This window comes from Cyphomyrmex costatus, unplaced genomic scaffold, assembly GCF_001594065.2.
Source record: "Cyphomyrmex costatus isolate MS0001 unplaced genomic scaffold, Ccosl1.0 scaffold36, whole genome shotgun sequence".
Lineage (NCBI taxonomy): Eukaryota > Metazoa > Arthropoda > Insecta > Hymenoptera > Formicidae > Cyphomyrmex > Cyphomyrmex costatus.
Window position 1 is genome coordinate 3462873 of NW_017277774.1, and position 24167 is coordinate 3487039.

General features: G+C 29.6%; 4 protein-coding genes across 4 annotated transcripts; 2 read left to right on the plus strand and 2 right to left on the minus strand.

Moving 5' to 3' along the window:
• The first annotated feature begins 81 nt into the window (after nucleotides 1-81).
• Nucleotides 82-8356, plus strand: LOC108776445 (uncharacterized). The gene is made up of 11 exons (XM_018543058.1): nucleotides 82-234; nucleotides 571-732; nucleotides 2021-2218; nucleotides 2551-2670; nucleotides 4665-4776; nucleotides 5246-5369; nucleotides 5448-5583; nucleotides 6992-7117; nucleotides 7333-7586; nucleotides 7685-7872; nucleotides 7956-8356. Exons 1-11 carry the CDS (start codon nucleotides 219-221, stop codon nucleotides 8254-8256), a joined length of 1737 nt encoding a protein of 578 aa, XP_018398560.1. The 5' UTR covers nucleotides 82-218; the 3' UTR covers nucleotides 8257-8356.
• Nucleotides 8357-14082: 5726 nt separating this feature from the next.
• mus301 (mutagen-sensitive 301) lies at nucleotides 14083-18741 on the minus strand. The gene is made up of 16 exons (XM_018542988.1): nucleotides 18674-18741; nucleotides 17774-18559; nucleotides 17524-17699; nucleotides 17265-17441; nucleotides 17080-17179; nucleotides 16681-16877; nucleotides 16462-16607; nucleotides 16062-16296; nucleotides 15843-15983; nucleotides 15357-15768; nucleotides 15134-15291; nucleotides 14933-15028; nucleotides 14680-14853; nucleotides 14484-14597; nucleotides 14252-14386; nucleotides 14083-14175 (listed from the first exon to the last, which is right to left on the minus strand). Exons 2-16 carry the CDS (start codon nucleotides 18543-18545, stop codon nucleotides 14083-14085), a joined length of 3126 nt encoding a protein of 1041 aa, XP_018398490.1. The 5' UTR covers nucleotides 18546-18559; nucleotides 18674-18741.
• Nucleotides 18731-20994, plus strand: Noa36 (zinc finger protein 330 homolog Noa36). The gene is given in 5 exon segments (XM_018543113.1): nucleotides 18731-19032; nucleotides 19566-19736; nucleotides 19818-20049; nucleotides 20144-20389; nucleotides 20627-20994. Coding segments are annotated over 5 exon segments (981 nt in total). The 5' UTR covers nucleotides 18731-18912; the 3' UTR covers nucleotides 20839-20994.
• Nucleotides 20995-21060: 66 nt separating this feature from the next.
• Nucleotides 21061-22786, minus strand: Spase22-23 (Signal peptidase complex subunit Spase22-23). Its single transcript, XM_018543064.1, has 5 exons — nucleotides 22443-22786; nucleotides 22108-22181; nucleotides 21677-21765; nucleotides 21467-21570; nucleotides 21061-21364 (listed from the first exon to the last, which is right to left on the minus strand). The coding sequence occupies exons 1-5, from the start codon at nucleotides 22583-22585 to the stop codon at nucleotides 21235-21237; spliced, it is 540 nt and encodes a 179-aa protein (XP_018398566.1). The 5' UTR covers nucleotides 22586-22786; the 3' UTR covers nucleotides 21061-21234.
• Nucleotides 22787-24167: the final 1381 nt, after the last annotated feature.

A 24167-nucleotide genomic window follows, 5' to 3' on the forward strand; every position in this document is an offset into this window, starting at 1 on the left:
CTTCTCTGTGACAAATGACAGTGTCAGCGACAGTCGACACACTAGCCTAGCTAGCGGCAGTGACCAGTGAGTGCTGTGGGTGCTGTGCAGTGCGCTTGTCAATTGAAGTGAATTTGGGTGGAGGTTAGCGTCGCATCTGTGTCACGAAATCTTCAAGTTCGATACTTCTTCCCGTAGTTTCTGTCACTTTTACGAAAGAACGGAACAATATCGCAAAGATGGGCGAGAAGACTGGTAAGCGATAAAAAAAAACCGTTTCAACTTGTTGTGCATATTCGGATAGAAAAGTTCATGGAAAGAGAAAAATTTGGGCGGGGAACGATTCTTATTTCGAAATCGATAGTAGCGGCATTTTTTATTTTGCGAATAGCTGTACCGTTTGTTCGATGTCTAGAACGTTTTGAACGAAATTGTTGCATAAAGATAAACAGAAGAAAAATATGAGGGAAGAACTTGAAACGAAATTGTAAGATTGCAACGCATTCCTCGATTTTATCTCGCGCGATAAGAACAAGATAAGGGACTTTCTGTGGACTGAATTCGTCTTTTCTTTTTTTTTTTTTGGAACAGAGCACATCGTCATGACGCCGAAATGCAAGACAGCGAACTCCACAACATTGATAATTGAGAGACAGGCCCTGGAGCCACCAGCAGAAAACAGGAACGAGAACAATGTTCATATCGCTGGTGGGGATCACAAGGGGATTGTTATCAACAAACAGGTTGTGGCCGGTACGATGTACTTGCTTTAATTGATAATTATACTTAATAACAATAATATCTTGATAACAATAATATCTTAATAACAATAATATCTTGAAGTTTAAAATACTGAAGTTAAATACTTGAAGTAAGAAATGTTTTACATAATATAGGAAAAATAAACAATAGGAGATATCACATAAAACGTGAAGTATCAACAATGATGCTACAAGCCTATAAGATTTTTGCTAATATTGACTTATAACATTTTCTACTAATGAAACTAATGTAACATATTGATGCAATTGAGTGCAAATTGATTTACATTTTTTTCAGTTCTAATAAATAATTAATCCTTTTAAGAGTTATGAGATTATTATAATAACAAAATATATGTAATTATATATATATGTATATATATAAAATATGTAAATTGAAATATATGTGAATTGATTTATATATTTAATTGCACTTGGTGTGCACCAGTGTTGCACTAGTTTTCCCAGTGGGAAACACTATTAAAGATTCCTAAAGTTGTTTTATTAACTAAACACAGTAATTTTTTATCATAATTTTTTTTTTCTTTTTTTTGTAGATTTAAAAATCTATTTTCAGAATTTTAAAGTATGTGCATTAATATGCATGCCGAAAGAAACTCAGATGTGCTTGTTCTCAAAATGAATTTCATACAGTACTTTGCACAGATATGCAAACCCCAATATGATCAATTAAACAAGCATTACAGTAATTTTTAAGGACAAATTTTTATAAGTAAACATACACACACACACACACACAAACATTAATGGACATAGGATTCGAAATTAGATATATATCATTTGATTGGTCCTGAGTTAAACCACAAGCAGTTAAAGTTTAGTTTTTCATTGCTTTTGAGATCTTAAGGACAATGAACGTATTTTGAGAAAAAAAATTTGATGTTTTTGCGTATAATCGGAATCTGTGCAATAAAAATACATGAATTACGTTTAAAAAATGTAACATCTGGTTAGATAGTCCATGGTCTTGGATAGTCTATATATATTTTAGATTTTTATTCTTTAATGAAACTATAAACACATTTTATAAGTTACTGTTAATTTTATGTCTTATTTTTATAAGCATTATTTTAAATTTTTCATGAGCTGTACATTCCATCTATGATATTATATATTTATATGTAACCGTACATATAAATATATAAACGTATAAAGAATCACAGAGAGCATATAGTGCGTATAAAAATTAAGAAAAAATGTGGTATTTAATTAAATTCAATCCGAACATATTACATATTTAATAAATGCAATTATTCTAGTGACAAATGGTGAGGTGCATCCTGCCCAACTATGCCTCCAATTTAGGGTGTTCCTGGTAAGCGCACAAACTGGAAAGCACACACAAGAACAGAGAACTCTCCAATTTTGGTTTGTCGATACGCTCGTCGAGACAGAACAGCCAAGCGTTGCGCAAGAATTTTTCCGAGAACTCGTCACGCCGCAGGAGTTTCCTAGAGGTGAATTGTAATGTGATACCTATTGATTCATAATCCGAGCACGTTTCTTAGAACTGTATTTTCAAGATCAAGTTTATCTGATATAATTTAAGTATCAAAATTGTGGTTTTTTTTATTTTCTTATAAACACGTTAGGATCTAGTTTTAAACTGTTGAGAATTAAAGAAGCAGAATATGAAATTCTATATGATATTCGAGGGAGAATAATCAAATTTAACGTTTACGAAATCACTCGCATTGATTAATCTTTTATATATAAATTTCTATGATTAATATAAGTTTTTATTTTTTCTTGCTATGTAACATTTTACAATGTTAGTTATTTTCCGCAGATTATGTAGGATTTATTAAAAAGATAATGAAATTGATGCAACATAAATATCCCAGTATTAAAAAATTAGAAGTGGAATTGAGACAATTGGAAGAGCCCATTACCCTTCCAAGCAGGCCATGTAAGTATTTAAATAGATATTTCTTCTTTATTAAGTACTACAGAAATATAAATTTAATCCTACATATATTTTCATTCTTAAATTATAATCTGTTTTGGCTTAATAAAGTAAAAAACTTAATGATACAGATGAAGGAAAATGGGTTAATGGTTATTAAATTAAGCTGATTAGATTTAATAGCATTTATTGAAAGATACTAGACGTTTCAAGTGCACATTGTAGCTGAACTCTAAAGGAAATGCACACTTGACTAAAACTCTTGATGGTTCATAAGTCCATTATGTAATTTAAGTTAGGGTTTTCTCATGTTCTCTGTATGCAGTTACTCTGTATTGAGCATTGTTTTGGACATCTTTATCATACTTAATTTCTATTATTCACAGCTACTGGTCACTTACTATACACACTTCCTCCCTCTGAGAAAGTTATGTGGAGATCAGGTTCGAGAATGAAAAGAAATTAACTTTTATCACATTTCATTGATGTTTATTCCTTTCTTTTCTCATACACAATCTAATGATCCAAACAAAACTAACACACAATATATTTTCTTGTAACACAATAATTTTTAGGTAAAACATTTTGTATTTTTTGTGTATAGCATTAGATTAAAGGAAAAAAGAATTTTTTTATATTTTGATAGTAAATATATAGTGTTCTTCATTTCAATTTTTACATTGAAGTATTTCGAAAAATATAAAAAATAAAAAAGTTTAAAACAGAAAAATGTTTTAAACTTTTGGCACTTTTCGTCATAAAAAATCAATTTTTTGAAAATGTATTTTACTATTATTTATTTGTACTTCGTCAGAAATACAACTTTTGTCTGAAACATTTTACCGTATCTTTTATATTTTTTAGGATATTTCAATGTAAAAGTTAAAAAAATAGGACACTCTGTAGGTATATTCTGTCGCTTAGCAAAATAATCTGGTAACCATAACAACATTGATTTAACATTTATGCATTGATTCATATTACGATGTCCTATTTAGCAAATTTAAAAAAAAGTTATATATTTCTATTCCTTTTATTAAAATTAAAGTAAAACATTGTTATATTGGTTTACAAAAGTTATTATGCACTTTGATTATGCAAGGAAGGATTTTCCAATCTATTTAACCGAACGAGCAATTACCAGAGAATACTTTATTAGATATTAGAGTGTAAAAAACAACCCATTTAATCACTCGATTGGCCTACATTTTCTATATACGGTGTACAATATATATACATATCTACCCTCACAGCATGTAATTATAGATAAAACTTACGTATCACAAACATTCCAAGGTCCAACATACACGAACAACTTGATATATAATTACATAATAAACATCAATTATTATAATTTCGTCAATGCTATTCTGTTTGTATTAATTTTAAATACAAAAATTCATAGCATCAAAAGCATATGCACACGTATATATAGCTACATATCTTATCATAATACTTACCATATACATGTCATAAAAATCACATTTATTTGTCTCAAATTGTAACATCTTTCCAATTTGTTATTCATTATCATACTACATAGGATAATGACATTGCCACTTAGTCTTCATTCCGTAAGGAAATGCATCTGTAGAGCACGAATCTTCTACTCGTGGTTATTAGCTGCCATATATGTATATGTGTTCAAGTTTCCACTCCTACATATAAGCTATACCTTTCACTAACGGTTCTAGCTCGACTCTAGCTATAGAAACAAAGACTAAGTTAAATTGTGCACTTATTACAATTATATTTTGAAACTTTTTCTATACTTTGGATAGATTAAAAACTGTACCTACTACACAAGTTTAGATTCATCTACACTCATCTACACGGCAAAAAAATTTAACTTGCATATGTTATGGAGTGCTGTATTCTTGTTTTAATGCTATTAATTGTCATTTTAAAATTATAATAGGCGGCTTAAAAGTTTGACAAATTATAACGCCATACATAATTGCATGATTAAATAAGTATTTCTTTTTTTTTATTGAAAGTATCTACAGATGAAATAGTCATGGGTCAAGTGATTGAGCTGACGGTAGAAAAAGTTCTGGAGCTTATTGAGTCTGCCTATCCGAATCCTGTTACCGTGGTTGACATTGCAAAGTAAGTAATTATATTAAATAAAATTTAGATATATAGGGAAATAATATGTTCAATGAAATTAAATTTAAGGAATGTTCAATTTCGATTTAATTCTTCAAAAATCGATAATTAACTATCCGAGCTTTTAATCGGTTTGTCGAAATTCGAGTTTAATCGATGATAGATCAATTCGTAAGTAATCGGTTGTTTATCATATTATTTTATCCCTGTTACTCATGTTAAATAAAGATGAAATATGAATGCAACTAAAGTTTCTGATACAGCCTGACATAGCCAAGTCTTGTAGTTAGCGATTGTCAAATTGCAGATATTTGTGATTTTGGGTTAACCTTGGTGAGAAACCTGAAATTTTCAGAACTTTATTAAAGAATCACCTTAATTAATCCGATTCAAAAGCGATTCAGGAATAGATTCTTGGAATGGAACTCGAGTCATCCCTAATTAAATTTTAACTTTATTTGGGTTTTAGGGAACATGGATGGGAGATATCAGCTGTGGATGCTAAATTAAAAGAACTTCAAGAGAAAGGACTTGTTAAAGCAATAGATCATGGAGCCTTCACACGTGTTGTTCATGAGGATACTCAAGTCCAAGTAATTTGTTATTTAAATATGACTTTTCCAGTTCATTTTTATTAATATATAACTTAATGCTATAAAATGTATTTTTAGGTAGTAAAGTCGATGCCAACGATGGCAAGCGCGAAACAACCTACTATTGCTATCATTACAGCTCAATATTGCGAAAAACTTGCTGTGGATTCATTGATTGAAAATAAGGAAACTTTTGTTCGCTACACCACTGTTGGTAAGGTTTTTTTCTTATATTTACTTATGGTTTAAAATATGTTTTATATATCTCCAAGAATAATAATTTCAAATTACTTGTGATATAAAATTATGATAGGCCAATGTGTTGTTATGAAAAATAATTAATTTCTCTATTCTATTTTTTTATTAGAAAATAGTCATAATTGATTAATAAGATATATACAAGATATTATTTATAATACTCAAATACAAATACTATAATAATAATAATAATTTTATATAAGATATTTATTTGAAATATTAGAAGAGAATAATTCAGTTGACTCTCCTGCTTTGATTACTAATTATATATACATATTTTTTAAATAAAATTATCTACTAAAATGATTATTTTTAAAACATTTTGATTAATTTATTCAGATAAATTTTCGCTAGCATTCTGGTTATAGTCATTTAGTCATTTCTTTCTTTCCACTTGCATGTAAATACAATATAACTACATATCAATTTCCATTGCTCGCTGATTAGCAGCAAATATTTAAACGATAATGGAGGTATATTTCACCATGCATGAAACTTTAGGTACTGCAAGTTCATCAGATGCAATAGACGGAATTCCGCGGGTGATATGCCGTTTTGGTAAAGTAACTTGTAACATAACTCTATCATTTTAATGTCATTTCATAGCTTGCCAGTTGCTTGTGAACCGAAGAACAGTGCAAGGCAAAAAATGGTGCTACAAATGTACATTTTTAAACACGTTAATTCTTTTATGTTGACATCACAAATTCATTGTATTCCATTGACTCAAATTTATTGATTTCATGTATTATATGTGTTAGTAAAATTTTTATATATTTTTTTTGTTTTGTGTTGTGAACGTTTTGTATGGCTTTGTTTTTGTTATATGTAATAATTTTGTTAGGCTTATTCATATTTTGTATTCATTTTATGTGGTTTATGTGTACATTAAATTATTTTATTAATTTTTATTCTTTTTATGAGTAATATTATAATAATTATATTTTCTTTTTGTAAAAATTTTATATTTTTTTTTTGATTAATGATAATATATATATTTTATTTTTAAAAAATTTAATGAAATATTTTAGTTCTTGATCATTGCTTCCATCCAAATGTATTTAATCAGTAACTTCTCGATAATACTTTATTATAGATAAAATTTTCAAAGAAATTTTTTGATACTATAATATTTACTTCTCTTTGTTATGTCTAGTTCTTATTACTAGACTTGGGAGATGCTTCTACATAGAATGAATTATTACCTATTTTATCGTCACATATAACACAGGTTCCGTCCTTCTTTGTTGATAGCCGCACAATGCACACATATCATACAAATCAAGAATATATATATAAAAGGAGATGTAAATTTCAAAATACATAAAGATTAAGTAATGAATGAATATATTATTTTGTTATAGGAGAATCAAATGTATATACTTTGGGCAATATCGGTGCGCATAGGATTGTATGTACTAAACTACCAACTGTAGGACATACTAGAGAGGCAATGACCGCAGCTGGCAATACTACTACTAGATTATTAGGTATGCATTTAGCTTTAAACTTTTTATTTGATGTTATAGTCCGTGGTCATATTATTAGATGCATTGCATATTTTTTATAATTTATTGATTTTTAACGTATGTTAAAAAAATCTATCGTAATATTTGTGCGTCTAATGGCCAAGGACTGTATATGTATATAATTTTTATTTTCATTACATATTATTACAATCTTTAGCCTTTGAATATATTCATAGGTACATTTCAAAAAGTGGATTTTGTCTTTCTTGTCGGAGTTGGTGGTGGTGTTCCTCATTATACAGATTACAATAAACACGTGCGATTAGGCGATGTGGTGATATCGCATCCAACGCTGCTCAATAAGAAATATGCGTACGTTTATTGCGAGAGTGCCAAGATAAACGAAAGCGAGAACTATCATTTTGAGACCAAAGAATATTGTCCACCAAATCTTGGTCTTCAAGAAATCGCAGCAACTCTGAAAAAACAGGTAATTTTTATCGATATTAGGCATTGATTTATTTATGTATTGTATTTATGTGAATCCAATATTACATGCTTGCCTAAAATATTTATCTTATTCTGTAGGCTGAAAATGAGACGTTTCCGCCATGGCAGGTGTATGTGAAGGAAGGTTTGCAAAATTTGGTTAATCAATCAGAACATGATTTTAACGCGCCACCACCAGAATCTGATAAACTATATATGGCTATTGGAGAGAGGGATGTCATCGAGGTATCTCATCCAATCGCTCCTCAAGATTCCATAAATAAAAGGTGAAAATTAATTCAACATTTCATCACGCTGTACATTTTTATTGTATAAATATATACTAATTGTTTTTTTTTCATAATTACAGAACTGATGGATGCTTCCGAATTCATCTGGCACCAGTAGCTTCTGGTCGACAAGTCGCACGAGACGATCAACTTAGGCAAAAGTTTGCAAGCCGATTCGGTGCGCTCGCATTTGATGCAGAGATGGATGCTGTCGTAGAGAGTATCTTGGGTAATTGTCGCGAGAATTTCATTGTAATCCGCGGAATCGCCGATTACAAAGACGGCACTCGAATCAAAGAATGGCAGCCATACGCGGCACTAGCGGCAGCTAGCGTAATGAAAGCTATAATCTGTGCTATGGATCCACCTGTTAATGACTAATATCACTTCTCCTCTAGTTTTTCTAACTTTATTCTACATAGCGTAACAATGCAACGCGCATAATTTTTCGTAGGGCAAAGAATGAAATTTAAAATCAAAATAGCACATATTGCATAAAGTGCACAAAAAATTAACTGGCTAATTTAATAAAGTTCCTTATTAAATTAATATTTAAATATAAATAGGTGGTTGCGCAATACTTTTGTAGATTAATGCAGTCTACTAAACATTTTTTATAACTTTATTAGTGCCATTTTTACAAACGCTTATTTGATAATATTTATTTCAAAGGTGTTTTTACTCGATATTATATTATTAATATTGAAGTCAAATACTTTCGAGAAAATATTCAGAAAAATATTTGATTGTCGTTGTTATTTCTTACTTGAATTTTTTACGCGTCAAAATAGTGCCATTATTTCCTGTAATTATCGCATAATACGTTGCAAATTTTGCAACCAAATAATTTTTTTGCGAAAATGAACTTACATTTGTATTAGATGTATATTAAAGAAATGTGTTAAAAACACAAATATATATATATATATATATATATATGTTCAACTTTGAACACCAAATAATCAGAGGTAACAAAGACTAATAACGCTTTAAAGGATCATTCTCTGGATAGGTAATGCCATTTTTAATTGTGTCTGTCTAACTTAATCTAATAGCATTACTGTTGCATTAGTACTTGCTATGATTAGGATGATTAGAATTGGGTGAGTTTAAATCAGCAAAGCAGCTAGGTCTGCTTGCCGAACAATTAAACATAATTGATTTGATAACACAGATAAAAACCAATCATGCTCATTCTCTCGGCGAACATGCCTAACCACTTTGCCATCTTAAACTCACCCATTGCATTAGGTCCAAACGAAATACCAGTTAGGCAAATTATAAACTGTTGTAGTGATAGGTATAATAGATGCAAATGAAACTGAAAGTAAATTTAACAGTATTTACCAAATCCAAATGAAATTGTCGTTACAATATATTGCTGGAGTAATTATTAAATGTTTACCAGAGTATATATTGACGTTTTCAACAAATATGTATGCACTCTATATTCGCACAGTATACATCTACGAGGATCAAAATGCATTTTTCTGAAGTCCTTACATGGACGAAACGCGTAACAAAGGTTTCTATTACAATGTGCCAACGTGTTCATACTTGTTAAATTCACTGCCCTTTTAAAAAATCCAAACAGTCTTTGCAAAAAATTTTCAAGATAAATTTTCTGTACCTTTAGGTATATTTCATTGGTGTATCAATTCTTTCGATAAATCTACATTTACAGGGTAGTACACACAAAAACTTAATGTCTAAATATAAAATTTAAATATAAAATTTATGGGCCTAAAAAGATAGAAAAAGATATATTATACATATACAGGGTGTATTTAAATGACTAAACGTTGGGAGCATGTAAGGAAACATTAAACTAGGGAAAAAAGTCCTTAAAGACATGCTCACTTTTGCTTCGTTTTGAAAGAACTTTTTCTTGGTTCATCGATCCCTTATGCGCTCCTAATGTTTGGCTATTTAAATTTGAGACACTCTGTACATTCATATTAACAATGAGAGATTTGAAACTTTAGCAAATCTAAAATAACTTAAAAACTATGAAAAGAACGATTGATTCTTGCTATACCTTAAAAAGTATATAAGAAAAATATTAATACTTATTTTACGTTTTTGTACAATCTCTATTTCTTTCTTTTTGTGCAATAGTTTAATATTTCGTCTATAGTTCACGTGCTGTGCACGCGAATTTGAAAAAATTCTATTAATTATACATGTAAAATCTGTTTTGAAAAATTATTTATACGTATTTAGCAGGAACATTAATCAACACTGAATGATAAAAAGATCTAAAATCAACAGAAATGACAAAAGTCACTTGTTGCGTAGTAGCACATATTTAAAATTCTATCAAATATAAAGAATAATAAAGAATAATTATACAGTAACAATAGCAGACTTCTCGACTCAATTTGGTCTGCTGTACTTACTCACGAGAGGTAATCCCATAGATCTGGGACACACTATATAAACTAATATATATAATATATATTTAAATTGAAATGGGCGTGCGTAGATTTATGAAATGAAAGTTTAAATTGATGGGACAGATTTCTATTTTAGATCTAATATTAGTTATACATATATGTATTTATTATGAAATTCCTTTTTTCATATCAGTCGAAATTTAAGAGCTTCCAATTGCGCATCGTATGTATTTACGTTATTACGCATTTTTGATACTAGTCGCATTATCTCTGTTTCTGTGTATTTATATTTGCTACTTAGTAAATTATATATATGTCATAGGTACTAATATAGTAATATATAACATGTAAGTTATTTTATGTGATTAGTTCGTATTTTGTAAGGAGAAATTATTTCTATGTCAATATCAATTTAAATGTGTATTTGATAAATAACGTAAATTATTATTTAATAATTTTTCAAATTATTTATATGATTATTATCTTAAAGTTTTGTATATGCAATGTGGTTTTTAAATATGTAAAACTTTCAAAATATAATATAGAGAGAACTGAAAATATTAAATATGTATGGTACATGGAACATTGAAACGTTAATACCTTACTAAAATTTCTTTTTTATAAATCAATGTTCTATTAATCTTCATAGAATTTTTGATATATTTTCATATTAAAAAATATGAAAAATATTGTATTAATATTTATAGATATTACCAAAATATATATATTACTTACAAGGGGAACCTCAGAAATGTTCGAATTTTCCGATGTAAATTTTTTTTATTCTTGAGGTAAAAAAAATATGTATGTCGTGGCATTTATCAACATGCGGATTTGTTTTCAAGTTATGAATTTTTGAAAATCCGAAAAATTAATCGATTGCTCCGGCGAATCGAGTTCGTATTCGAGATTTGGCAGCTTTTGTTTTTCTTTAAAAATGCGTTGTTATGTTAGTTACTTTTTTTGAACAATTAGAATATTGATATCATAATATTTCTTGCAAAAATAATATTAAAGAATGTCTAATATTCGAATATCTAGCTCTAATTTGCTAAACAAAAATAAAAAGAAAATAGCTTAATAAAGAGCATATGATAATATTAAAGCTTTGATTTACGAGTGACGATTCAAGAATCTTCGAATGATAAATGTCTCACGGTAGCTGCACTGCAGTTCATATGCATGGTAGTGCATATGCATGTTCAGGAAATAGAATAAGGTGCTTGTATTTAATCTGCTTCACAACAGAAAAGAAGCTGTGATAATTCTGGTAATTCTTTCATGTAAGATGTGATGTCACTGTAGGGAATCAACTCGCTAATCGATTTTGTTACTGGAACTTATGCACTACAATTACATATTGCGATTTACATATTGCGCGCGTACAAACACGGATATATAATGCGTTATTAGTGTAAGAAATTAAATGTACAGTGTGTGCAAAAAGTATTCGTACAAAGAAAATATGTTTTAAAGAAACTTTATTTTTAAAAAGTAAACATCTCTACCGAGAGAAACAACTCATCGAATTAATATCGATACAACACTGATTAATACACGAATTAATATCGATATTAACACTGATTTGACGTCTAATTGATGGTCGTTTCCTGCTGGTAATTAACAATTTATTTATAAATAATAAGATAGACTTTAGTATATTTCTCAAAATTATGTATACCAAAAAAGACATTCAATAATTTTAAGTAATATACATTACTTTAAAAATTTCAAAAATTCATTTTCAAAAATTAATCGTTTATTTGAAACTCTACATCAAATATCTGAATATTCTTCCAATCAAATTCATGATCATATGTAAGTCTACTTTTATAATTGTTTGAGTAATTATTGATTGACTTTTTGTGATTCAATCTATATGCTTGCAATATTTGATGATTCTAATCCTTAATTTTCTACGTTTATCCCACGTAAGATACATCGGTTGTTTATATTAGAACAAAACGTAGTCATTGTATAAAATTAGTAATTAATGTTCATTTTCTACAAATAAGGCTTTTTTCATAAACATTTTCCTTGTACGAATTAATAGAGCATGTGTGTGGCAATCGAAAAGTCATAGTTTATAATATGTTTTAGCATATCGCGAATATCATCAGTATATATTTATTTATTTTATTTATTGTAATGTCATTCCTTTATTTCTTTTTTCTTTGTCAGGAAATGTTTAAAAAATAAGTTATACGAATGTATTATTTTATCAAATATACGCTATCAATCGTTAATATTCTCTTTAAATAATATCCTTTTTGTGAGTATATTAAACTATCTTTGGTTACAGTCAAAAGCTATTTGTGAAACTATACCACTGTACATTGAGAGCGAGCATGGCAGAGCAGATAGCGCACTACTAGTTTGCTATGCTAGAGATCCCAGATTCGATTCAAACCAAAATATTTTCATGCGCTCCTGTCTCCTCTCAGAATGGCAACCCACCACCGAGAGTATCTTTGCCAAGAGAACTTCTCTAACAAAAATTTTCGTCGTTTGAATCGACATTAAACTGTAGGTCCCATAGTTTTCCAGAACATAAGAGATACAAGTGATCGGTGTAAAAAAATAACTCTTTGCAAGAAGCCATTATCTGTAACATTTTTATTTTTCATAGTAATTTTCTAGATAACGCTAAATATTTATAAAATGTTCAATTTATATTCCAAATGTTCCGCATATTCTAAAATAGTAGAAGAAAGTTTACAGAATATTTAAATGATAATGAAACGTTCTCAGAATATTTTATTTTTTACATAAAATAAAAATTCTATATGAAATTCTTTATAAAAGTTCTTCTGTTCCATACTTTGTTGATATTACCATTACTTCAAAGTAATAAGTTTATATCAAACATTGTTTGGATAATTACTCTATGTGCCTGCTTAAACAATATGCTATTCTTTAAAACACATTGCTCCATTGGACACAAATTTTACTGTTATAACAAATAAAAGATAATTTATCTAATATTTTTGTTTCTTATATATTATATTATAAAACGTACATCTCTCTCGTCAATCTTGTAGCTTGTAACCGAGCGTAGTGACTTCTCTCATATACCTGTGGTGCGCACACTGGTTGTACACAGTCATATGGAACCTACAGTTTAACGTCGATTCCGAACGACGAAAATTGTTGTTAGAGAAGTTCTCTTGGCAAAGATACTCTCGGTGGGTTGCCATTCCGAGAAGAGACACGAGCGCATGAAAATATTTTGGTTTCTATTGGGAATTGAACCTGGGATCTCTAGCATAGCAAACTAGTGCACTATCTGCTCTGCCATGCTCGCTCTTAATAATAAAAACGTATATAATTTATAAAAAATAATTTCTCTTATTTCTTAATATTACATTAAAAATCGTATTGTACAATATATTTTCATACATATACACTACTGTGTCAAGTATCTTTTATCATTATGAAATATCTAAGTTTTGAAAAAAAAAGTTTAATAAACTTTATTTACATTTAAAAATAAAAATTAATACTTTTAATAGAATAATTATGTTATTTGAGTATCCAAATTACACGAGTCACAATCATACGGATGCTCATGTCATATGAGTATCTGTACATTACCAGTCATACCGGTTAACGTACCGAATTTTATAATTTAATCTAACTAATAAAAATATTCAAAAATTTATGAAAACTTATAAATCTCATTTAGGAATAATTTGGTTGCGTTTAGACGTATTATAAGCTTCTGTCTATCCTTATCACTTATATGCAGAAAGAAGGTAGAAGCTTACAGCCAAGCCAAACGCAGCCTTATTACATATAGAACAATTTTATCTTATTTACATACATCTATTTGACTTATATCTATACCATCCAAAATGTCTTCATACTCATCTTTTAAATCTTCTGCTCTTTGCAATATTAAAAGCTGTAATTTACTATGATTAAGAAGAATGTGAAAGTAGATATTTTAATATAGATTATAGATAAAGTATATGACTTACTTTCGCAGCAGCTATAATTTGCAAGACTAATTTATTACTTAAATATGGAATATTTTCCTTTATTTCTTTAGGATCAGCTTTCGCTATAGACTGTAAAGTTTTATAACCGGCTTTGTACAATTGACGAGCTCTACCCTAAGATTAAAAAAATGATAAAATAGTTGTATATTTATAGATCCATTATTTGTTTTTTAAATATTTGAACGCAATGTATCAACAATAACTAACTTACTATTTTAACTGATGGAAGTTCCATTAATTTTTCTAATTCTAATGGACAACAATAAGATAGTTTTTTACTAAATGTACTTAATATTTCAGTAAATGCCCAAAACTCAGGTAATTCCTATAAAATAAAAGATTGATATATATTTTTTGAATTTTTCTATTATGTTAATACTCATTAGGCTAATAACTCATTTATTTACCTGACAAAATCTGACTACAGAAAATGCGAACATTGAAACTGCATTTAAAAGACCTTGTATAATACCTTTATTAACTTGATATTTCTCAGCAACAGAATAAATTGTATGATGATTCCACAATTCATGTACTATTAGTGTCACATAAAATCTGTGAATTACTCTCTTCTCGACAAACTATATAAAATAAAATTTTCTTTTCTAAATAAAACAGTGCGTTTAAGTATAATTTCACTTAATCTGATAATAAACTGACCTTAGGTATTATACCATCACGTATTTTATTGGCCATAGCTTCTGTTATTCCAAGAAGTCTAGCAACTTGCATTTGATTTTCAGTCAACTCCATTATCTTGAACAATATTATAACATGTTTATGACATTACTTACATCAATTGATAAAACATTTATGACATTACTTATATTGATATATAAAAACACAGATATATAATATTACCACATCATAGTAAATACTGCCGATAGGAGTGATTTGAGATATATTATCATATGGTGTGACAAGATACAGAAGATGCAGATCATCAATTAATATTAAATGCCTCTGAGCTATTTTTAGATCCTCATATAATGTGTATGCAGTTTTTAAATCAACCGGCCCTGCAATGAATCTATTATGAAGTACATGTTTAAATATATCAAAAATAAATAAAACTTGTTGTTACCTTTCATTGCAGCTTGTCCCAAATCACAAAGCTGAAACTCAGTTTCACTTGTAAACATGACCGTCTTTACTCCCTCTTTAACTGGTAAATTCTTCTTACATGTTGACGCTTGAGATGGAATAACAACAGTTACATTAGGATTACCAGTATTACTATTTTTGCTCTTTACTTTTATTACGCCACATTTTAATAATGCTGTTATTGTCTCATCTGTTATTGCTTTTAAATTAATGCCTATTCTATTTTGTTGAATATTGAGTAATGTTGAAATTGTCAATTTATGCAATTTAGACCTAGTTGATGCTATGTTTAATTGTATTGCACTTAGAATCAGATTGTTCAATCCCTTGTCGTTTTCTATGTATAAACTACTCAGCGAGTCGTCCATTTGAGAAGTCAAAAGATCTTTTACCTGTAATGTAAATTATTCTTTAATTTTTAAAATGATTAATCATATATACTTTGGTCTATTTTATAAATTCTTACTTTACTGATCTCGGACTTTTTACAAATAAGTATACTTTCTCCTAAAATTCCCATACCAGCGCGACCTGCTCGACCAATCATTTGTTTATATCTACTTAAATTTAAAAACTGATTACCAACATAAGGACTACGTAGTATTACCTAATAAAAAGCAATATTGTTAACACATGTAATAATATTAACCATACATTATTATTATTATATTAATGATTTAATTACCCTCCTTGCTGGTAAGTTGACACCAGCCGCTAAAGTCGACGTACAACATATTACACATAGAGTACTTTCTCTAAAGGCATCTTCTATTAAGCGCCGTTCTTCGGACGTAAGACCAGAATGATGGTAAGCTATGCCAAATTTGATAGTTTTTTGCAAAATGGGACATAATCCTTCTTCAGTCTTAAGCGCGTTTAACAGGGTCATCTTTTCGTTTACTTTATTATTATATAAATTCCTAAAATAATAACATTTAGATATTTGTAATGTTATTTATATATTGTATTCCAACTTACAAAGTGATGTCTTTAACGTCAATAAGACAGCATTAAAACGTCACCTTACTACTTGAGTTAATACAATTTACTAAGAAAAATTTAAAATAAACATGATAAAATCTTACTTAGACAAAATTTTTGCTAATAATAAAGCCAGATTCTCACAATTTTTACGACTTGAGCAGAATATAAGGCAGGAATCATTTGGTATTACTTCCATTATCAAACCTCCAATTCTGTCTGGATCCAGTATTGCTATATCATCTGAATACTTATAATAAAATTATATTAGTTGACATTATCTTTTATAAGATCTTGTGTAAAATAAAACTTGACTATATTACCTTGTAATCGTTGGTGATCATATCTACTAATAATTCTTCATTATTCAAGTTAACTACCCACATATCATTTCCACATTTTACATATTCTGTTATTTTCACTGGTCGAAAGTTTTGAGAGTATGTATCTGCATTAAGAAATTGCGCAATTTCTTTTAAATTACCTATGGTTGCGCTCATCCCAATCAAGCGTATTATATCTATTAAAAAAATAGATATTTTATTAAAAAACGAATAATTTAATTGTATATCACACAACTTGATGAAAATAACAAAAGTAAACAAAAATTCATTAAAGATGTCAATCAATGAAATTATAAATATTTTAATAAATTCGCTCATTTTCGGCTAATTGTAAGTTTTGACACACAATTAAATTCTTAAATAACTTCATTTAAATACCACTAAAAAACATTATCTTTGTAAGAAGCCCTTCTAATGTGGCCCCTCTTCCCCCAGATTCTCCAAGCAGATGTAATTCGTCAACAACTATAATACCAATCTAAAAATTTTTTTGGAGTTATAACAATACAAGCTATATAATATGTGACTTTGATAATTAATTATTAATATATATTTCAGCTTACCTCGGTTAAGCGTTTCGTTTCTATTAAACTATTTACAAGCCCTAGTGCTTTCTCTATGGTACATATGTAAAGGCTGTTTTTCCTTCGCCGTTTAATTGGTGGATAACGTCCTTTTGTATTAGCATATTCTTCAATTAAAAAACCTAATTTTAATGCTAGTATAGCCATTGATTGAACCTGCATATATAAATTTATGAGCTCGATTAATATACTAGATTACACAAATGCTTTTTTAAATATATTTTTCAAAGTGGCATGCCTTTTCCTGTACCAAAGCCACATATGGAAGTATAAAAATGGCATTTTTTTTGTTACATATAATCTCCCTGAGCATTAATATTTCTGCAACTAAAGTTTTACCGCCACTTGTTGGCAGAGCATAAATTAAATTCTTCTTACTTTTAATAGCCAATTTTAAGCATTCATCTTGCCAATCTGTATAAAACAATTAACATTAAAAATCATTCTTATTTCTAACAAACTCAACATATATATTATTGCAAACTTACGATATAACTCACGAATTCCCTTGACTTCTTTTATTAATTTTTTTACATTGTCTGATAAACCATAAAACGAAGAATAATTTGTCAAATTCGTTTCATTTTTCGTTTCTTTTAATATTGATACATTATTAGAAAAACATAGTTTTTTTTTTAAGATTTTACATTTATTTAAGGATCTAGATTTAGTTTTTAAAATTGGTGAATTATTATCCTTTTTAAAATGATCATTTTCTAAAGTATCATCACCAAAGTTTGTGATATGCAAACATGATGCACTCATTAATTCTTGGTGTGATACATTTTTATGCAATTGATTTGCTTCCTCCACATTTTGATCTACATTGTCTAATTCAAACCTTGTATCCTCTTTGTAAAATGTATCAAATATATCATAATTACTTATGTTATTGCAACTCTCTGAAGAAATAATTTCTTCCTCATTCTGTGAATCGAATTGAGCAAATATTTGATTCATCAAGGTTTTGTCCTGCCATTCATTCATGTTGGGGGACACGCTAAATGATATTTTGGAACTGGTTGTTGCATTGGTTGCAACGTTTTGTACTAACGTTCTAGAACCTTGTGTCGCCTCATTGAGCTCTTGGAAGGGTTGACAAGAATTTACTGAAGCATGTAATCCATTATCAGGTTCTATATTACATAATAATGTGTTATCCAGCTGTAACAGGAATTCAACTGTATATGGAGATTTAGATCTTCCATTGTCATTTAATGATGTTTGACGGTCTTTTTTGTCATCATTCAGCGCTTCCATTTAACAAATCAGTTCTAAAAACACAAATTTATTTATTTATATTCATAGTATCTCAATCCATTAATTGAAATGTTAAATAATTTTGTACCTTATTAAATAATTAATTAAAATGTTAAATAACTTTGTACCTTAAGTATCAGATACTCTAAAAAATAACCCTTCTGGTCAAACAGCTGTCACGCGGTTCAAAAATTGTATCGATCACTCGACTCTCGTAGTGATGTTCATATTCTGGTCTCTGTAGTGTGCATTAAAAACCATAACCTGTTGCAACTCTCACGACTTCGCGTAATTATACGCACGCCTTGTAATCCTAAAAGCCGGAAAGTCGCATTTGTTGCAGTACACGTCCCATTTACAGAACAAAATGCCGAAGAAGAAAACTGGACAGAGGAAGAAGGCAGAGAAACAGAAACTCCGGCAGAAGGAAATCAGAGCTGCCAAGGAGCAGATTGATCTGGCCAAATTTCCTTGTAATTCTGTGATGGTGAGTATTTTTCGACCATAATTATTGTTTATAGTTGAACTATAAACAATATATATATATATAGTATAGTTGTAAAGTGACATATTAGATTATTAATTAAATATATACTCAAAATTGAACGAAAGTGAAAGTTACAATCTAATATAGGGGTGTGTTCATGAATTCAATTATTATCATTTTATCTTTGTTGTTCACCAAGGCTACATTTCAAAACATTCTCTCCAAAAATTTTATAAAATATAATAGTGTTAAAACTTTCTTTCTCGCTCTTGTCAAATCAAATATCCTATTTCACTTTAAACTCCGAGTGTATACTAATTTAGCCATAGTATAAACAAACTTTATATTGTATTAAATAAAATTTTCCCCAGAGAGGATATTTTGAAGTATAGCCTAAATATTAAATAAGAATATAAAATTATACCTGAGTATAGCTGAGTGAAGTTTCTGTATGTACAGTCCAGTAACAAGAAACAACTCTTAAAGTGATTCAAGAATACTTCATGATTCTAATATTATTTTATTTCTCATAGGAATGCGACAAGTGTAATAAAAAGCAAAAGAGTCGTGCCTTTTGTTATTTCTGTCAGAGTGTACAGCGATTGCCCATATGTGCGCACTGTGGCAAGATTAAATGCATGCTAAAGACAGGAGACTGTGTGGTGCGTCATCCTGGGATCTTCACCACAGGATTGGGAATGGTGGCAAGTAAATCTGCGTCTGTTACATTATAGAGTTTCTTTAAATGTTTATTAGGATTTGCTATCATAAATGAAGTATTTTAGGGAGCCATATGTGATCACTGTGAAGCTTGGGTATGTCATGGAAGACGCTGTCTTACCAGTCATGCTTGTATCTGTCCACTGATGGATGCCGTTTGTCAGGAATGCGAGAGAGGCGTTTGGGATCATGGAGGAAGGATATTCAAGTGTTCATTCTGTGATTGCTTTTTATGTGAAGATGATCAATTTGAGCATCAAGCATCGTGCCAAGTATTGGAAGCAGAAAATTTCAAATGTAATAGACGATATACATAAGGGACACATTACATTCTTATTTAGTTTAAAAAAAAAAAAAAAAATTGTATTTTAACACAAATTAAAATTTACAGGTCAATCATGTAATCGTTTGGGACAATACTCTTGTCTTAGGTGTAAGACATGCTATTGTGAAGATCACGTTCGTAGAAAAGGTTTTAAATATGAAAAGAATAAGCCTATCCCTTGTCCAAAGTGCAGCTATGAGACATCACAGACTAAAGATCTAAGCATGTCCAGTAAGCATTTATATAATATTATATATATATATATATAAGGTGGTCCATCTGAATCTGACGATGAAAACGGATATAATTATGGTAAATCAAAAATGGTTTTTTATTTTTAATAAAAATTTAGATTTATTTCTATCAATGTAAATTAACTTTAAACTTTTTATTTTTTTTTAATTAGTATTAGAGAAAGATAAAGAATAATTCAAATCGAAATTAAAAATAATCTGCGTTAGTAGAAATGAGCATTCCAAATTTTAAAAAATTTGAAATATTTATATATATTTATTTTTTATATCTTTGAGAAAAATTTTCTTTATGCAGCAGGAAATCAAGAGTCTTGTTATGGAACTGTTAGCTATTCCAATGACAATGAAGATGAAGATGACGATTATGACGATGATGAAGACGAAGACGAAGATGATGAGGATGACGAAGACGATGATGATGATGATGATGAATCTACAAGTACAGATGAAGAAAAGAAAGATACTACAATATCAGAAACTCCAGAGAATAGTAAAAATAAAGTTTAACACTTATTTACAGATGTGTAAAATAGTAATATAATTGAAAATGAAATATCGATTATATCAAATTAAGTGACGCACAAATATGCGAAAAGAAGTATAAGAATTCAAGCAGAAAGACAATTTTAATATTTTGTAAAATATAAATTAATTAAAAATTTCTAAGTATATATATATATATTTAATAGGCACAATATTTAAAATTTGATAATTCATTTTAAACAAATGTGTATAGATGATAACACACACACACACACACAAAAGCGAATCGAGCAAATATGATGTTGAATATAATATAGAAATGACCGTGAAGAAACAAACATTGTGTTTATTGTACATGTGAATTTTATGCAATTTAAATAAGAGTCTTACAAAATCATATATAACACATTTACATTTAAATTATACACGTAACGTTGTGTATTCAGACGGGAATGCAAAAATATGAGGAGCAGTAGTATGAATCGTAGGTAGCCATCCAGCGGTTGGAATAATGTTCCAGGACAATGTTAACGTTACATTCTTATTTCCTCTGCAAAAATGAAAAGCAAAAAATGTATCTGCTGTATATATAAGATTAATAATAATTACAGAAAAGCTTTGCTGCCATAATAATCAATCAACTTTATTTTACCTGAGGCCTTTGCCATCATCCCAAAAGTAATATTTCGTATTCATATTTTTAAAGTCTAGTACAGCATTATCTTCACGAAGAACTATTTTGTCCCATAGTACAACCTGTCAATACGTATTACAATTTCATTAAAAAAAACTGATTTTAAGAATAAAAGAGAGAGAGAATACATTATTGTAAATTAATAAACCTAATTAAATAAAGGCATACCTGATTAAGTTGATTATTTTCTGACTCATATTCTGCATAAAGGAATAAGAATAATTGCTTAACATTCCAATTGAACAATGGAGTAAGATGTAAAAACTTGGTAAGGTAAATATAATTTAAAACACATGAATTCAAAATATAATAATTAGAAAGAAGAGTTAGTGAAAGTCAAATATATATGTAGTTCTCAGTGTATAAAATATGTTATTTTATAGAATGAAAGAAGATATCTTCATTCATGGTACTTTAATCTTTTCTTATAAAGTTAGAAATCTAAATGAGGATATAAGTAATTATCTATACCAATGCTCAGCTATTTTTTTGTAAATTATATAAGACAATTCAAAACTAGAAAATTTAGATGCATTCATATAAATAAAATAATTAATAACATAGAGACATTTGTATATTTTACTGTATGAAAAGGATATCAGTTCGTAAATCAAAAGTCACGTAACCCAGGTCGTTTTTTTCTCTAGATGCACTGTAATCTGGTACATTTTTTCTGTAAAATAAAGTAAATTTACTACAGCAATTGCAAATATGCAAAATTATATGTAATCTGTATTAAACTTTGATACATTAGTTTCTTAATATTTACGTATTTAAACACAATGTAGAAAAATTTGTTTTTTTTTACAGTACAACTTACAAATACAATATGGATCCTTTTGACAAAAACATAAATGTGATTTAATTGAAATGAAATGGACTGTGTACGATAAATTTTATGGCACATATTTATATGTTTACATTCAATACTTACACAACAACTTTAACTGTATTTAACGTAACGTTCGCTTGGTAATCGTAAAATATTGTTGAGATAAAACAGCAAAATGTGAGAAAGGCCGAAACACTCAAGGTGTAAGCTAAAATAGCGTTGCCTCGTGTGAGGAACGTATGCATGACGGTTGGTAAAGGTATAGAATACTCCGTTCAGTTCAAATTTAGATAAAAATACACTTATTCGACGCGTTTTTGCACGAAACGAACGAATCTGGCAATAAAAAGTGCCGCTCTGCCCTCCAAACAGAGATATTAAGCGTTAAAGTTGACGACTATTCAGGTTAGCAAATCTGTCATAGCCCTACAATCGCCACATCGCCATGTCACATCATACTGTGGTCCATGGTGGCCCTGAGAGAGGACATGACGGCCTAAAACCAGTAACCGCAAAATGCTGCCGCGCACTACTGCCCTCTGAAGAAGTGGATGTAAACTACATGCAAGATCCACTATTCGCTGTGCCACAGCTACAAAGAAAAATAGCAGCAAATAAAAAAACAAGTACATATTCTTGAAGGGCTATTTTTTTGCTAATTTTTTGCTCTATTCTCGACTTTTTTCATTCACCGTTTATGTCAAAAAATTCGACCCACAGTGTGGCTGCGCTGACTCGCGTACAAGAGTAAAGTACATTAAAGCAATCAATTGCCGGGATTATTTTGGTCTCAAAATGTTTCTAGAATTATTTGCTCTAAGAATATCCAGAATCCGATATTTTGCTCATCGTTTACGTCGATAAATTCGATCCACAGTGTGGCTGTGCTGACTCGCGTACAAGATTAAAGTACATTAAAGCAATCAATTGCCGGGATCATATATACATATGTATATATGTATATAACTTATTTAAAATATAAACACGCGCGATATATTTTAACATATTTGTAAAAAAAAAATGGGTGTAATATACAACTTTAATGTTAATACTTAAGCTTGATAATAAACATCACGCGCATGTAAGTAAACATACATATAATTGCAGAGAAGAATATTTATTCTGATCCACATTTTATGTAGCGCGAATACGATTATACGAACCGCGAATATCTACTTACCATCAGTCTTGAAAAGTATATGCGTTATCCTCAGAATAGTGGATCTTGCATGTAGTTCACATCCACTTCTTCAGAGGGCAGTAGTGCGCGGCAGCATTTTGCGGTTACAGGTTTTAGGTCGTCATGTCCTCTCTCAGGTTTCTCCCTGGCCATGTTTTCTCTTAGATGTTCTAAGTGTTTTCTACATGCATTTCGATGTTATGCGCATGCGTCTCGTTACTTTTCGGTCAAACAGGCTGGCTGCGTTCCGTTTCAGTATGCGCGCATTTTATATAGTAAACGTCACGTATACTATAGAGGAATACGCGCATATGCGTGAAACGGAACGCAGCCCAGTAGCCCATACGTCGTATGCCTAGAGTAGAGTACCTATAGGTACTCTAGTATGCCAAAATGGGTACACTCCAGTATGTTCGCGTTTCGTTTGCGAGGGAGAGCCAAAATTGTTGAAAGGTGTATCTGAATTAACGAAAGGTTAAAACAATTTTTTTTTTATGAATTTGGGAACGCACTAATTTGTTTAAAAAAAAAGTATAATTACCGAACGCTGATTCTGCGCGACGATCCGGTTGAATTTCAATTTAGTGACTTTCGAAATTCAATTTTTCGCGTGGCACGTTGGCGGGCCTGATCGCGAGCAGACTGAA